At 52.6% G+C, this 14,602-nt stretch overlaps 1 protein-coding gene across 4 annotated transcripts in view; it reads left to right on the top strand.

The window, feature by feature from the left end:
* Positions 1 to 14,602, top strand: part of BCL2 (BCL2 apoptosis regulator) — a 197,313-nt gene that overhangs the window by 19,776 nt on the left and 162,935 nt on the right. The window contains exon 2 of one of the 4 annotated variants that reach the window (XM_019986620.2): positions 1,347 to 1,616. The exons of 2 other annotated variants lie outside the window; for them this stretch is intronic. In XM_019986620.2, the coding sequence (XP_019842179.2) occupies positions 1,347 to 1,433 (87 nt within the window). In that variant the 3' untranslated portion in view covers positions 1,434 to 1,616. Of the gene's footprint in view, positions 1 to 957; positions 1,617 to 14,602 lie in introns of those variants that run through there. One more of the 4 variants, XM_070779158.1, reaches the window with a different exon arrangement.

The following is a 14,602-nucleotide window of genomic DNA, read 5'->3' as shown; positions in this document are numbered from 1 at the left end:
ATCGCTGGCATATTTAGAAGAGCCACGTGACGAAGAGTAGCTCGTGTGAGGAGCTACTTTATAGTCAGTGCCTGAACTCTGAGCATCTGACTCCTGACTTCAATCTGAAACGTGTGCGTGTCTGAATCTTTGTGACCCTGTGGACTGCAGCCCGCCAGGCTCCTCTGTCCGTGGGATTTTCCAGACAAGAATACTGAAGTGGGTTGCCATTTCCTCCTCCAGTGGATCTTCCCTGCCCAGAGAGTGAACCCGTTGTCTCTTGAGTCTCCTGCATTGGCAGGTGGTTTCCTTACCACCAGCACCACCTGGGGAGCCCTCCGTCTGAAACCATCTCACAATGAAACGTGGTCCTTCGTTCATTTCACATTCTCTGTGCCTGCTGGGGGTCTGGGCGTGATCTCTGGCCTCATGGAGGGCAGTCTCCAGGGAAGACAGACACAAATACATGCGACAGTCCAGGGAGTTTTTTTCTGAGAAAGTTAAGGTGGCTTCTCAGAGGATGAGCCATTTGGCCTGGGTCTTGAATGATGAGTAGGAGCTTGTCCCATGGACAATGGGAAAGGCTACCATGTACGCATTAACGGAGTCCAAGAAGGGTCTGACAAGCTTGACAGTGGTACAGGGGTCAGCCTGACCAGAACGTGGGGATTACGGGGTAAAGGAAGGAGATGAAGCTGACGCACAGTGAGGCTCATTCATTAAGGCCCTGAATGTCTCTAGGGAATTCAGATTTGATTTTTCATGCAGTGGAGATCTGGTGAAGGTTTCTAGCAGGATGGTGGTGTGTGGGGGGGGGGGGGGGAGGGCAGCACGGAGCGGGATGGGGGATGGGGCGGGGGTCCCCTGCACGCCTGCCCCGTCTTCCCACTGAGATGGGACAACCATAGTAGCCTTTCAAAGGCAGAGTCAGAGACTTCCTGGCGGTCCAGGGCTTAAGACTCCACGCTTCCACTGCAGGTTTGACCCCTGGTTGGGGAACTAAGATCCCACCTGCCACGCATGCAGCGTCCTCCCCAGAAAAGGTAGAATCCGTGAGATTCGTTGGAGTTGAGGACTTTGGATGCCATCTGACCATCATTGAACACTCCGAGGCCAGCACAGACTGGGTGCCCGGTAGATGCCAGCTGTCTCGCTGGTGGCATGGACAGTTGCCGTGGGGCCCTCCGAGCGGTACTGCAGGCTTCACGCGGCGCCCGGCTGTGCTCGTGATGAAGCAGAGGTTCCTGGGGTGCGCGCTCCGTGCCGGACGCTTCCTGAAGCTCTGTCTGCGTGATCGCGCCGGTTTGTTCCGGCCGTCGGTGAGCCAGGGTTAGGCGCTCTTCACGACCTCTCCCCTCCTTCCACAGTCTCCCGAAAACTGCTGCTCTCGAGGCCCCAGAAGAGATGACTCGGGCAAACCGAACCCGCGGCAGGACGCGGAGCAGCCTGTTTAGGAAACCACTCGTCTCCCGCAGACGCACCATCTGAGATGACCGCAGTAGAAGCAACAGGGCAGTAATCACCGCGCCAGTCTTTTCCCTGGCGTGAGAAACCGCTTTTGTAATGAAAATGGAATTTCTCTGGGAAGTCGTCCTAGAAAGAGATAGGCAGCTGAAATAAAATAACAAAGATGTAAATAGTGTCGAACAGTTTTCTGCGTGTTTTCCCCGTGACACTTGCCTGCCTGGCGGTGTGACTCACGTTGTTCACTCGCCATCTGCAGTCGGACGCCTCGGCCCGGAGGAAGAGACAAGGAGCGGGGCGCGCCCCCCGAGGCCCCCTTTACCGCGAGCGTGCTTCGCACACGGGGCTGCCGTCTGGAGGGGCCGCTGGGGTCAGCGTTGCCCCCAGGGCAGCAGCCTGTGGCTTTCTAGAAGGAAGAGGGGGTGAGTTTGGTTTTCCTGGGGGCCCACGGCGTTCAGGTGCGTGTGTCTGCCTGGATGGGTGCAGCCCTGCGTGGGGCTGTAAACACAGGCCACAGGTCCGAGTCGTGGAAAGCAAACTCTTGTCATAAGCAAGGAGGTGGCGGTCAGGTCACATCTCAGAGCTCCTTCACGTTTACCCCGGAGGACCTCGATTTTCGTGTCAGTGTGGGAGGGTTCCGTTGCGATGCTGATTCTGACTGGGGGACCTCTCTTGCTCTCCCGCCCTCGTAACTGGGGACCACAGCAGTGGCCGTCGCAGCCCAGAGGGAGGGCGCAGCCTGGAGACCAGCCACGTCCCCTTGGCTCCAACCTTACGCAAATCTGCTCAACAGAATGCAGATGGTTTCACAGGGACGCAGGACCCCGGGCTACGTGCTCGTCTGTTTTCAGCCTCCCCTGGGCGCTTAGCAGCAGCCGCGTCACAGGCCAGGCCCGCAGTGCGGCCGGTTCAGGATGCCTTGGAGGAAGGGCTTGGAGCGCCGTGGAGACCTTGCTGGCCTTTCCTCCTGAGCAGCAGTGTCCCTTCTGGCTCCTGAGACCAGGGCTTCCATGTTGTGAGAGCAGGAACAGTTCAGCACGGACTGGTGGCTGTTGTTGTTTTCAGCTGCTGAGTTGTGTCCGATTCTTCGCGACCCTGTGACCTGCAGCATGCCAGGGCTCCCTGACGTCACTGCCCCCCGGAGTCTGCTCCGGCTTTTCAAGCCCTGTACTGCCCCTCTCATCCCAGTCTGCCTCTCAGCACTTGGCATCCCACACGTTGACTCACTGCGAAGCAGCGTGCACAGCGCTGATCAGAGGCTCACGTGTGCCAGCAAAGGGTGGACCTGAGTCTGAAATCTACCCTGCGCTGTCCGGTATGGGCCCCCAGGCACGGTGGCTCCGGGCCTGTGAAAAATGGTGAAAGTGAAAGTCACTCGGTCGCGTCCAACCCTTTGCGACCCTATGGACTGTACGGTCCACGGAATTCACGCCAGAATATCGTGTCCAACCCTTTGCGACCCTATGGACTGTACGGTCCACGGAATTCACGCCAGAATATCGGAGGGGGTAGCCGTTCCCTTCTCCAGGGGACCTTCCCAACCCAGGGATCGATGCAACTGGACTGTAGAATACACACTAGGTTTCAAAGACTTAGTGTGAAAAGATGAATGCAAGCTACTCATTAGTCACTTTTCTGTTAATTGTGTGTTGAAATGATAACATTCTGGATATATTGGATGGAATAAATATATTCAGTGTGGCTACTAGTGAATTGAAAACGACATCCAGGGCCCACGTTTTATTTTTATTGGATGTGTGGGTCTGCACTGCTCACCATTTATCGCGTAGTGTGGCCCTCTTTTGATTCCTGTGTTTGGATGTTATTATAGAGGAGGGCTGGAGAAGGCAATGGCAACCCACTCCAGTGTTCTTGCCTGGAGAATCCCAGGGACAGGGGAGCCTGGTGGGCTGCCGTCTATGGGGACGCACAGAGTCAGACACGACTGAGCGACTCAGCAGCAGCAGCAGCAGCATAGAGGACGGCAGAAAGGCGCGCAGTGTAGACAGCTTTGTGTCGTGTTGTGTGACTTCACCAAGTGGGTTAAAGCCAGGTTCTGGGTGATCCCATTGTCGGTCCATCAAGGTAGCAAAGGCCTGGCCACACTTAGTTTATAGTTGAATGCTTTTCAAGGATGATTTCACTCGCAAGTATAATTTCAGACTTTTGACTTACAGTTCACTGCCTGTAAGAAATAACCTGAAAATTACCTGTGGAAATATCTACCATGTCAAGATAGTGGAATGAGGTCCCATCTAAAGTAACTAAGTCTGTGTCTGTAAAGGGACTCAGCCATGTCCTCCAGCCCAACACGACGCTTTAATCAGAGAGTGTAGCTGGTGTTCAGTGGAAAGAATTGACTCGTGTGGAATGTTTGTATCCGTCAGGTCAAGGGCAGTGGAGGGTCAGGCCATGGAGTCATGACGGGGGACCGTTCCTTCTGTTGGAAGTCAGCCACTGTCGTGTCCGACTCCTGGTAGCAAAAAGCAGAGTCAGTGGATCTCACATGTCAGGGAGGTCTGAGATTGAGTGGGGTCATTCATGGGATGGAAGGACAGACGTCTGTGGGGTGGACGACAGAGCAGGACCCTGGGCTGAAGCGGCAAGGGCCGAGATGCAGGAATTCACATCCGAGTTTTACTCCCAACACTTCTGACGGCAAACGTGCGGGGTTTTCCGGACACCAGCAAGCAGTTCTCCAAATTCCTGGGTGTCAGCTGGGTGTCCTACACTTCAGCTCAGTTCGGACGCTGACTCCCTGGAGTTCGAATCAGTTCCCCCGCACGTTAAGGGCTCCGTCCCTCAGGACTGCCGCACTGTGGACTCCAGTTGGAAGTCTGGGCCACTGAAGGGCTCTTGGAGCCCCTTCCTCGTGCTTGCTGATTTGTTAGGATGGCTCACAGGGCTCAGGGATGTGCTTCTGTTACTGTCGCTGGTTTGCTCTAAAGGGTACAGCTCAGAAGAGCCGCGTGGGGAGCAGGATGTGGAGGAGGGGCGTGGACCTCCGTGCCCCCTCTGGTTGTGCCACCTGCCAGCACCCCAGATTCCTCGCCGACCTGGAAACTCTCAGAACCCCATAGTGGAGGGGCTTTACTGCCGTTTCATTGTGTAGACATGATGGATTAATGTCATCCATTTCTGGCCCTTAGTGATCAACTCCACCTCCAGTTCCTCCCCTCTCCCCGGGAGGTCTGGGGTCCCAACCCCCAAGCATGCCTTGGCCTTCCTGGTTGACCAGTCTCCACCCTGAAGGGATCCCCCAGCCCTCAGGCATCTCCTTAGCACACAAAGGACACTCCTCACTGGAGATTCCAAGGGTCAGGAACTGGGGAGAGGCCACACACTATCTCAGGTGCTCCTCTCTCCCCGTCTCTCAGGGAGTGACGAGGATTTTCAGAGCTCTGTGCCTGGAACAGGTGGGTGTGGTGGTCACACTGAGTCGCTTAGTCACGTCTAGACTCTGGGAGACCCCGTGGACTGCAGCCCCCCAGGACCCTCTGTCCGTGGGATCCTCCAGGCAAGAATACCGGCGTGGGTTTCCATCTCCTCCCCCAGGGGATCTTCCCCACCCAGGGGCAGAGCACACGTCTCCTGCTCTCCTGCACGGGCAGGCAGGTTCTTTAGCACCGAGCCACTGGGAAGCCCACCAGGACTGGAGACAAGGCCAAATGCCTCTTTTTCATCGTGTCACACAGCGAACACGGACAGAGGATGGAGAGGTGGACTTCGGGGAAGAAGAGAGGAGCTGTCAGGGCCACAGCCAGGAGGAGGGGTGGCAGTGAGGTTAGCGCGGTGTTCAGGGCCCTGAGAGCCGAGGGTCTTGGCTGTATCCTCCTGCTCCTCCGCAACCTGCTCTTCGGGCGAGTCACACCCTTCTCTGAGCTTCAGTTACTTCCATCTGCAAACCAGGGAGGTAGGTTAGAAGGTCCGTCTAAAATGTTGTGATTCTCTGAGCTTTGAAGGCCAGAGAATGAGCTGGGATGGTATTAATAAGGTATCCATGAGAGCGTAGGGTTTGGTTTTTACTGCTGTTCTTCCTTTTGTCTCATCTACTCGGGGGCCCTGAGACCCACAGCAAGTGTCAGTACGATCGTTGGTCTGGACCATTCGTTTGGCCCCAGATGAGCAGAGGTGGGGTCGGGGTTGCCTTGCGGCTGCAGCCAGCACACGTGTGTTGCAGTGTAACAGCTGAAAACACGCACACTTAATTGACTCTTGGCGCTCTCTGTTCTCCTCCTCCCCATACCTTCTGTGATTTATAATTATTTCTCCTCTCATATCTTGAGAGTCTCAGGTAGCCGTTTTCCCACATGGATCACGAGCTTTAATAAATCACTCCTGTTCTCTGTCTACCACTGTTTTTTCTACCCTCTACTTCCTGTGAGTTTAAGAAGTTTCTGGGCCACTGCTGAGCTGGAGAACACTGTAAGAATTTAACCACCTTTCCTTTTCAAAGACGATATTTTAATTGCTTTTAGTAAGTGCGGGAGACAAAAACCCTCCGATCCCAAGGTAGCTTTGAATTTGGTCGAGCATCGCTCTGGAGCCCAGGCCCCCGCGGGGGCCCAGCTACCCCCGCCCCCACCTCGTCTCCTCCGCTCAGCGCCAAGGAGCCTGGCACGGTTTCTGTTGGAATGAAAAGATTGGCTGAGGTGCCCTAGACAGCAGCCCCACCAAACTGTGCAGAAGGTTTAGTCTACATACCAAGGCAGCCTGGGTATTAATTGCATTCTCTGTGATCACAGAAAAGGCGCTGAATTATTCTCTTCGCATTTTAAGAATGACAGGCTGTGGCTGTGCCAGCTCTGAGCATCACACGTGGTAACACGCGGCACGGAGATGCTGGGTTTGGCTGTTAAAAACGCATGGATGTGATGGTCTATGGTCGGCAGCCAGCTCCATCTTGAAAAAGGGCTAAAGTTGAACTGTTTCGTAACTGGTCCCTGTCGAAGGTCCCTGGTCAGGAAGGGTTGCCGTAAGCTGACGTGAGCTATGAGAGCGTTTCCCGTTTGGGAACCTTCCTGTGAGTTTTGAAGTGGGGCTGCTCTGGCGGCCTTGCTGCGGTTGAACCTCGTCTTTGTGTTTGTACAGGGGCTGGAGAAAAAGGGGCCCGGCGTCTTCCGTGTGTCCTGTCTTCGCCTCTCCCAGGCCTGTGCCAGCGGGCACGTGCGCACCCCAACAGCTCGGCTCAGAGCTGCGTTCCCACTCGCCGCGGCCCCTTTGAGTCCGCGTTCCCTCTGCGCGGAGCACCCCCGTTCACCACGCGCGTTTCTCTCCCAGTCACTGTCTTCTCTGACCCTGCTGAGGCTTTCGGCTCAAGAGCTGCTGGTGAAGACTGTGCCCAGCCGCGAGGAGAGGGGAGAAGCAGGCGTCAGCCCGTGTGGTAGGGTTTCCTTCGCTGAAAATTGTCAACTCTGTGCAGCATCCCACCCTTCCTTCTCAGCCCCCCAAAAAGAGGGGGCTCTGCTGATGGTAGGGTTCGAGTGTGTTTTGGTTTAAGGCGTTCAGTGGTTCAGAGAACCTCTCATTCTGGGCAGTGCTGTCCAGAGAAGTATTTAGATTTCCTAAGATTGAACCTCGACCTTCCTTCCTTCCATCCCTGTGGCTCCTGGACCACCCTGCAGGGTGGAGGTGGAGGGGCAGCTGCTGGGAGCCCGGCTTGGCCGCGATGGTTGGGGGGCCTGGGTCGCCTGCTGCGCGGGTCACGTGTTCACGGGCTCTTCGTTTTGGAGCGTCCCCATCTGAGTGCTGCTGTTTCTGTTCAGCTGCTCGGTCCGCCCCATGAACTGCAGCAGGCCCGCTCCGCTGTCCACTGTCTCCCCGAGTTTGCTCAGATTCACGTCCACTGAGTCGGTGATGCTGTCTGACCATGTCATCCTCCGCCAGCCCGCCCTCCTCAGAGTGTGCCCGCGGCCACAGAGAGGCTCCAGAGACCACCAGGTGGGGTGAGAGCCGCCCTTGGTCACCTGCGGCAGGACAGAGGTGCCCGAGGCCCGAGCAGCTTCTGCCTGAGCCCACACCTCCTGTGGGCACCGGCTCCTCTTTGCTTGTGTGTGAGTGTGTGTGTGAGTGTGTGTGAGTGTGTGTGTGTGTGTGTGTGAGTGTGTGTGTGTGTGTGTGTGAGTGAGTGTGTGTGTGAGTGTGTGTGTGTGTGAGAGTGTGTGTGTGAGTGTGTGTGTGTGTGAGAGTGTGTGTGTGTGTGTGTGAGAGTGTGTGTGTGAGTGTGTGTGCGTGCGCACTCTGTGAGGGTGCGTCTCACGGTGGAAACTCCTGCAGCAGGCACCTTTTCTAACAGTCCCTCTCCCCACCTGCACACACCTGTTTCACTCACAGAATCACCAAGAACTTTTAAGCCAGCCTTCAGTGGCATGTCCTGTGGCTGAAGAACCATTCATTTGAGACCCTGGGGGAACGGCTCTGCCTTCCTTCAAAGACCAGTCTGTCTGCTGCCCGTCCTGAGTGCCTGCCAGGGGCCACACGACATGCCTTCTCCTTCTGTGTGTGAGCCCCCCTCTTGATCATCAGACTGCAGCTCCCAACCCAGAGTGTCCTATGTAAGTGCAGGAGAGGAAGATTGGGTTATTTATTAGATACACTGCGCTATCTAGAACTTTCTAAAATTGTGATATTCTGTTTCAGTGTTCACATTAACCTATTAGATTACCATTCTTTCAGATCTAGGAAGACCATAAAATTTGTTGTCCAAGCTGGGGTACTTGTGAGAATGAACAGAAGGTATTAGGAATTCTTACTTTTGGACGTCAGGGTAAATGGGTGGTCCCAGCAAACTGGCATGCATAGCAATAACCCTGGCACATCCTTCTTTTTAAGGACTGGACACCATTATTTTTTCAGTTTTGTGCCGTCTTCCAGCATTTTTCTGAAAACCGGATGCACTGTTTTGTGGGTTTCTGTGTCCTTCTACTAAAACCTCACCCCCCAAACTTACTAGAACCACCTTTCTCCTACTCGGTCTCTCGAGGTCTCGTCCGGCCCTGTGTCTCCCACCCTCGGAACGAAGTCCGGTCGCGAGTTCCTGGTGCCCGGCTCTCCTGTGAGCTCAGCTCTGCTTTACAGTGGCTTCTAGGCTTCTTGGACTGTAATTGAACTTCCTTCCCATGGGATTCTTCTCTCACACAAATTCGTCTCTTTGTTTAGGAGACTAAGAATAGGAGGAAGAGACATAAGCTAGACTCTGTCTGCTTCGGCAAGGTTGTCTCCCACCTTCCTACGTGAGGAAGGGATGTATCTGAAGAAGGCTTGCAGCAGTTTTCTTTGTTTCATTGAGGGGAAAAAAGAACAGTCGTGAGTAGCCCGGGACCTTGTTGGTGGGACAGAAATGGTTCCATGCAGACTGAGTTCTAGGGCTGTTTGCTTGTCTCTGTGCTGTTGAAACTGCCCTTCTGTGCAGCCTTACAGGGGGGATAGGTATTGATTTAAATTGCAGACTCCAAGAGGGTGAAAGTGAAAGTCGCTCTGTTGTGTCTGACTCTTTGCGCCTGCATGGACTGTAGCCCGCCAGGCTCCTCTGTGCGTGGATTCCCCTGGTAAGATTACTGCAGTGGGCCATTTCCTCCTCCTGGGATCGTCTGACCCAGGGATTGAACCCAGGTCTTCTGCACTGCAGGCAGATTCTTTACCTTCTGAGCCCCCAGGGAAGCCCCCTGAGAGGGTTGAGGCCCTGTGTGTCTCACTCTCTGTGAACGGTGCCCAGGGCAGGGCTGTGAGTCTGCCGACCCTCGATGGGCATCAGCTTCCATGCTCAGGCTGACCTGCTGAAGAGCCTCACGCCACATGCGACAGTGGCCGCCCTGCCACGTAACTTTCCCGTCAACACCGCGTTGTGAGTCTTTGATAAGAAAAGTGATGACTTTTTGAAGAATGTAGAATTTTCTTTTTGTAACCACTAACTTCCATCTGCCCATTCAAAATAATAATACATTTGGGGAACAACTCAGTGATTCTTTCAACAAATAAAGAAGAATGGAAACCCAGCAAACACGCCCTCAAGAACTTGACACTGGAAGAAAACCAGCTTCGTCTTACCAAGTAACTCTTGTGAAAACCTTATCCTTTTTTTTTTTTTTTTTTTTTGCTTTTTTTGCACGTTTCAGTCTGCAGCTCAAGTAGGCCACAGGAAAAGCATGGCGTACCTTCAAAGAGCCAGTTGGGCTGGCTGGGCTCTTTGTATTCGTGGAAAACAGCTGTGGGCGCCGATCGCAGAGGTCGGGCTTTTGTTCCACGCGAAGGTGGAAAGGCTCGGTCCTGAGCCGCGTTGATCTTCCGTGGTGGAGGAGTTGGCAGATACAGAGAGCTTTCTCAGCGTCTTCGGGGCCTTTGAAACGAGTTCCTAATGAGCTGGGGAAGAGAGACGCGGGACGGCCGTGGGAGGAGGAAAGAAACACGCTTCCCACACAGCGCTCGCATCTTCTCTTGGTTAGTGTCTGGGCTGCTGCAGAGTGAATGAATTAGATTGTTTGTTTCCATTGCCTTCTACCGAATAATAGAAGTACCACTCGAAGCCCTGTGTTCCTTCTTTCTGCGGCCTGAAGCGGGAATGAAGCCTGTGAAAGGAGAGCTGTCCAAGCCCTGAGTTGTATTTCCCTCCTTCCCCCGTGCTCTCTCAAACGAAACGTCAGCAGTGGGGCTTAGCCTAAGCTTCGGTTGTAAAGGACTGCAGCTCTCGCCTTTATTATGAATGAGGTGGTGAGGTGTTTCATTTCAAGTTAGAAACGAGTTTTAGGAACTTGCTTTGTGTTCGGGGGAATGTGTTGAGTAAGCGGTTTGGAAGGTCCTTTAATACGGCTAGCCTTGACACCTCTGTCTGTCCATTAGTCAGTCTGTCTCCCTTTTCTTGACTCTGGTGAGTGACCTCCTTCCCGGCAGCTTGAAAGTCGCCGGAGGCAGCTGCTTCTCGGACGGGCACTTCCGAGAGCCCCAGCTCTGCTTCTGTGCTGTTTGCCGAGGAGCCTTTCCACCTGATTTTCTGCTGGCAGCTCCCGTTTCCCGTGTGATCAGAACATTTAATTCAGGACTAAATTCCTCACGGTCGCCCCAGCACCTTTCCTGGGCTCAGCGAATCTCCCTTCGTGTGATCACTGTTCTCCTGGTCTCCTAGTGTGCCGTTGTAGCAGTGTGAGTCACTCAGTCGCGTCTGACTCTCTGTGACCCCGTGGACTGTAGCCCATCAGGCTCCTCTGTCCATGGAATCCTCCAGGCAAGAAGACTGGAGTGAGTTGACGTTTCCTTCGCCAGAGGATCTTCCCGACTAGGGGATCGAACCTGGGTCTCTTGCACTGTGGGTGGATTTTTTGCCGTCTGAGCCTCCAGGGAAGCCCAGGGGTGCCATGGAGGCTGTATCTTCCTGCTTCTGCTCACTCACTCCCGACTTCCCTGGTTCTCCCTGCATTTTGCACCCCTAACTCCTGCCAGGTGGTTCTTTCAACCTGCCTCAGTTTCGCCTCACTCCAGTTTATCTTATGCTTTGTAACAGAGTTGATCAGAATTCTTCGCTGATTTTTTTTTTGTCAAAAAAGGGCTTCTCCTCTCCTCCAAGATAAAGGATTCCACTCTTTAAGAAAATTCACTTCTAATGGTGAATTTTCAGCTTTCAGCAGCCCTTGCTACTCCTGAGCAAGATTTCCTACTCTAAACTCATCTTGTCTTCTTTGCTCTGGGTGTTACATTTTCTTGCTGTTTGTACATCCCAGAAGGCTCTGCTTTCATCTGTTTTCTGAAAGTCTCCATCCCGAAGGCTCAGACCTCCTGGAAGAAGGTGACCTGGCTGGCTTCCACATCTGTATCCCCTCCTAATCCCTGTTGTGACTCCATTCAAAGCTCTGTGACATGCTGTCTGATATGGCTTTGATACACAAGTGTTTGCCATCTTTCTTCCCCCTCCTTGCTGAGCTTATAAACTTGTTGGTATCTTCTTGCCTAAAAAAGTCTCCTACCTGTAATTACATTTGCTGAGTAAATGAGGTTAGTGGCTTTGCCATCTTTTATTGAAGACCTGTTTACTTCTCTCCTTCCTTCATCCTTTCGACAGTCATAAACTGAGAATCTGCTCTGGTGCCAAGTGTGTAGATGCGTCTGAACAAAGCTCAGATCCCTGCCCAGAAGGTGCTTATGTTCTAGCTGCTCCCGAAGACAAACCATCCTTGCACCCATGCTCCTCAGCTCTCGAAGAAACGGGCAGCATTGTAAATGTGATTATAGATTGTTCCGTGATTAAACTTGGCTTCCACGAACATTATGCCTTCTTAGTAGTTTGCAGCTTTGAGGATCTGACTCTTAGAATTGACGCTGCATCCCAGTGGCTATGATGAAAACTCTACCGCTTTTCCTTGCCTGACCGTGAAATCAAGTCATTTTACAATTGTTCTGAAACAGTGACAGAGGTCTTCCTGACCATGAAATCAAGTCATTTTACAGATTGTTCTGAAACAGTGACAGAGGTCCCCTAGATTCCAGTCTTAGCTGTAGTGTTGAAACTCTTGCTAGGCAGCTGCCAGTTTGCTAGAACCAAGTCCGTGCTCATTTTCCTTTGGTTATTTGGTACATGTTGTAGAGCAAAAGGGCTTCCCTTGCAGCTCAGCTGGTAAAGAATCCACTAACAATGCAGGCTCGATTCCTGGGTCGGGAAGTTCCCTTGGAGAAAGGCTAGGCTACCCACTCCAGTATTCTTGGGCTTCCCTGGTGGCTCAGATGGTAAAGAATCTGCCCGCAATGCTGGAAACCTGGGTTCGATCCCTTGGTTGGGAAGATCCCCTGAAGAAGGGTATGGCAACCCACTCCAGTATTCTTGCCTGGAGAATCCCATGGACAGAGGAGCCATGTGGGCTACAGTCCATGGCGTCAAAGAAAGCAAAAATAAAACAGCAGTGAATTACATCTTAGCATCCATACCGTGCAAAGCAACTTATTTTCAAAGTTTAAACTATGTTATGGATGAGGAAGAAAGACTATTGTGTGGATTCATAAAAATATGCTGTGGAAGCATATACATTACCATGTGTTAATTAGATAGTGGGTGGTAGTGGGAGATTGCCGTGTGACATGGGGCATCTGTGACAGCCTAGAGGGGTGGAATGGGCTGGGAGGGAAGAGGGAGGTTCCTGGAGGCTGGGGACAGAGGTATACCTGTGGCTGATTCATGTTGATGTATTGCAGAAACCAACACGACATCGTAAAGCAGTTACCCTCCAATTAAAAATTTAAAAAGGAAAAAAAACTATGGCAATGTTAATGACAAATGCATTAATGGAGAATGTGCCTAAAATCTTGATTGGATCAGGACAATTCTCTACTTGTGTTTTTGAATGACTGTTGTTCACAGGCTCACAAACTCAGACTGCTCTGATGTGCTGTTTTCATGTAGGACATTAGAGTCATGAGTTCCTTTTTTTTTTATTGTAACTACTGTGAAATGGTGTTTGCGGAGAGATTGCTTTCAATGCCAAAACCCAACAGTTTTGTTTTCAAATTCCTGAAAACTAAAAAGAGAAACCTTGGTGACATCAGTGTTCCAAATTCAAAACATCCACAAGTGGACTCCTCAGCTTCCTCCTTGAACCCACTGTTCCCGCGTCCGTCTGTCTGTCTGTCTGGTTAATGACACCACCGTCCGCCCAGGCAAAGCCCCAGCTCCTACGTCACCTTCAGCTCAGTTTTCTCATCTGTAAGGTAGAGCTGTCCTGGAGGCAGATCTTTCTTGGGAGGTCCTCTCCTGCTCTACACGTCTGCACCTCTGAGGCCCCTTCTTCAGACGTAGGCCCTGTCCTTCTGAATTCTACCTCGGAAATCTCTCTCATCCAGATCCCCCCCTTTTTTATCCTGCTTCTGCTGAATTCGACTTCTCATTACTCCTGGACGGTTCTCTAACCTCTCAGTCCCCCTGGCATTATATATTGATATACAGTAAAGATCACTTTTGTGTAAAGTTTGGTGAGTTTTGACAGAGGGATGGAGATGTGGCCATCACCATAATCTGGACACAGAGCAGTTTCCTCAGTTTTCTTGGGACTTCCAGGGTGGCCCAGTGGTTACGACTCTGTGTTTCTAATGCAAAGATGGGGTTCAATCCCTGGTGGGGAAACTGAGGTCCCACTATGGAGCAGTCAAAAAAAAAAACTTTTTTAAACCTGAAAAATATTTATTCTCTTGCTACCCCTTGTAATCAAATCATCCCCCATCCTTAGCCCTGGTAACCACTGACTTTTTCCCACCCCGTCTCCAAAACGTCATATAAATTGGTCTTCCTCTCTTTGAACACCTGATCCGAGTCCATCCCTTCTTTTCAGTGATGCCATATCTTTCTAAAATGCATCTCTATCATAGACCTCGAGAAATCCTTAATTTCTCTGAACTTCCGTTTGCTGGTGACTGGGCAAGAGTGTAAAGTAATTAGCCCGAAGAATTCATTTTTTTTTTTAAATTGGAGGATAATTACAATATCGTGATGGTTTTTGCCATACATCAGTATGAATCGGCCGTGAGTACACAGGTGTCCCCTTCATCCTGAGCCCCTCCCACCTCCCTCCCCACCCAGCTAGAAGAATCCTGTTCCTCCAAAGGTTGGCTCCTGAAGAGGACCCTGAGTGACTCTCGTGGAGGCCAGAAAGGCAGTGCGCCGCTCTGATTAGGCAGCGGTGCCCCGGAGCTGCTGGGGTAGAAGGATGGAGGGACCCGGGGAAGCAGCAACTGTGGCAGGCGGGCCGGGCCTGCAGGGGGAGCCAGGACGAGGGCCCCGGAGCATCCAGGTCGCCTGCGGGTGCCCAGGGACCCCTGCACAAGAGACCCCCCTCAAGTCCCACAGGGCTGGGAGGGTGCCTTCTGAGGGGGTCTTCGTGTTGAGAAGGGAATCAGGGGACCCGGTCTACACAGGAGTCTGCTTCCCGGGTCACCGTGAAGGTAGCGGGGGCAGTGAGCAGGGCTCGGACGCTCTTCCCCTGATTCTGGGCCATTGGAGCCTCTCGTTTTACATCCTGCCCCTCACCCCGAATCGCCCCAAACCCTCAATGGCCCCTACCTTGGAGTGCAGCCCCACGTGTGCCCCAGCGGCATCCGCTCCGCCTCCCTGAATCCTGTCCCCACTTCAGGCCCAACTGATGTCCCTTTTGTCTGCATTCTCTGTTTTCATACGTACCTAGGTTTTGTA

The sequence above is a fragment of the Bos indicus genome, chromosome 24, assembly GCF_029378745.1.
Source record: "Bos indicus isolate NIAB-ARS_2022 breed Sahiwal x Tharparkar chromosome 24, NIAB-ARS_B.indTharparkar_mat_pri_1.0, whole genome shotgun sequence".
NCBI lineage: Eukaryota > Metazoa > Chordata > Mammalia > Artiodactyla > Bovidae > Bos > Bos indicus.
Note: the sequence above shows the minus strand (reverse complement) of the source record. Positions and strands in the feature narration are given on the sequence as shown.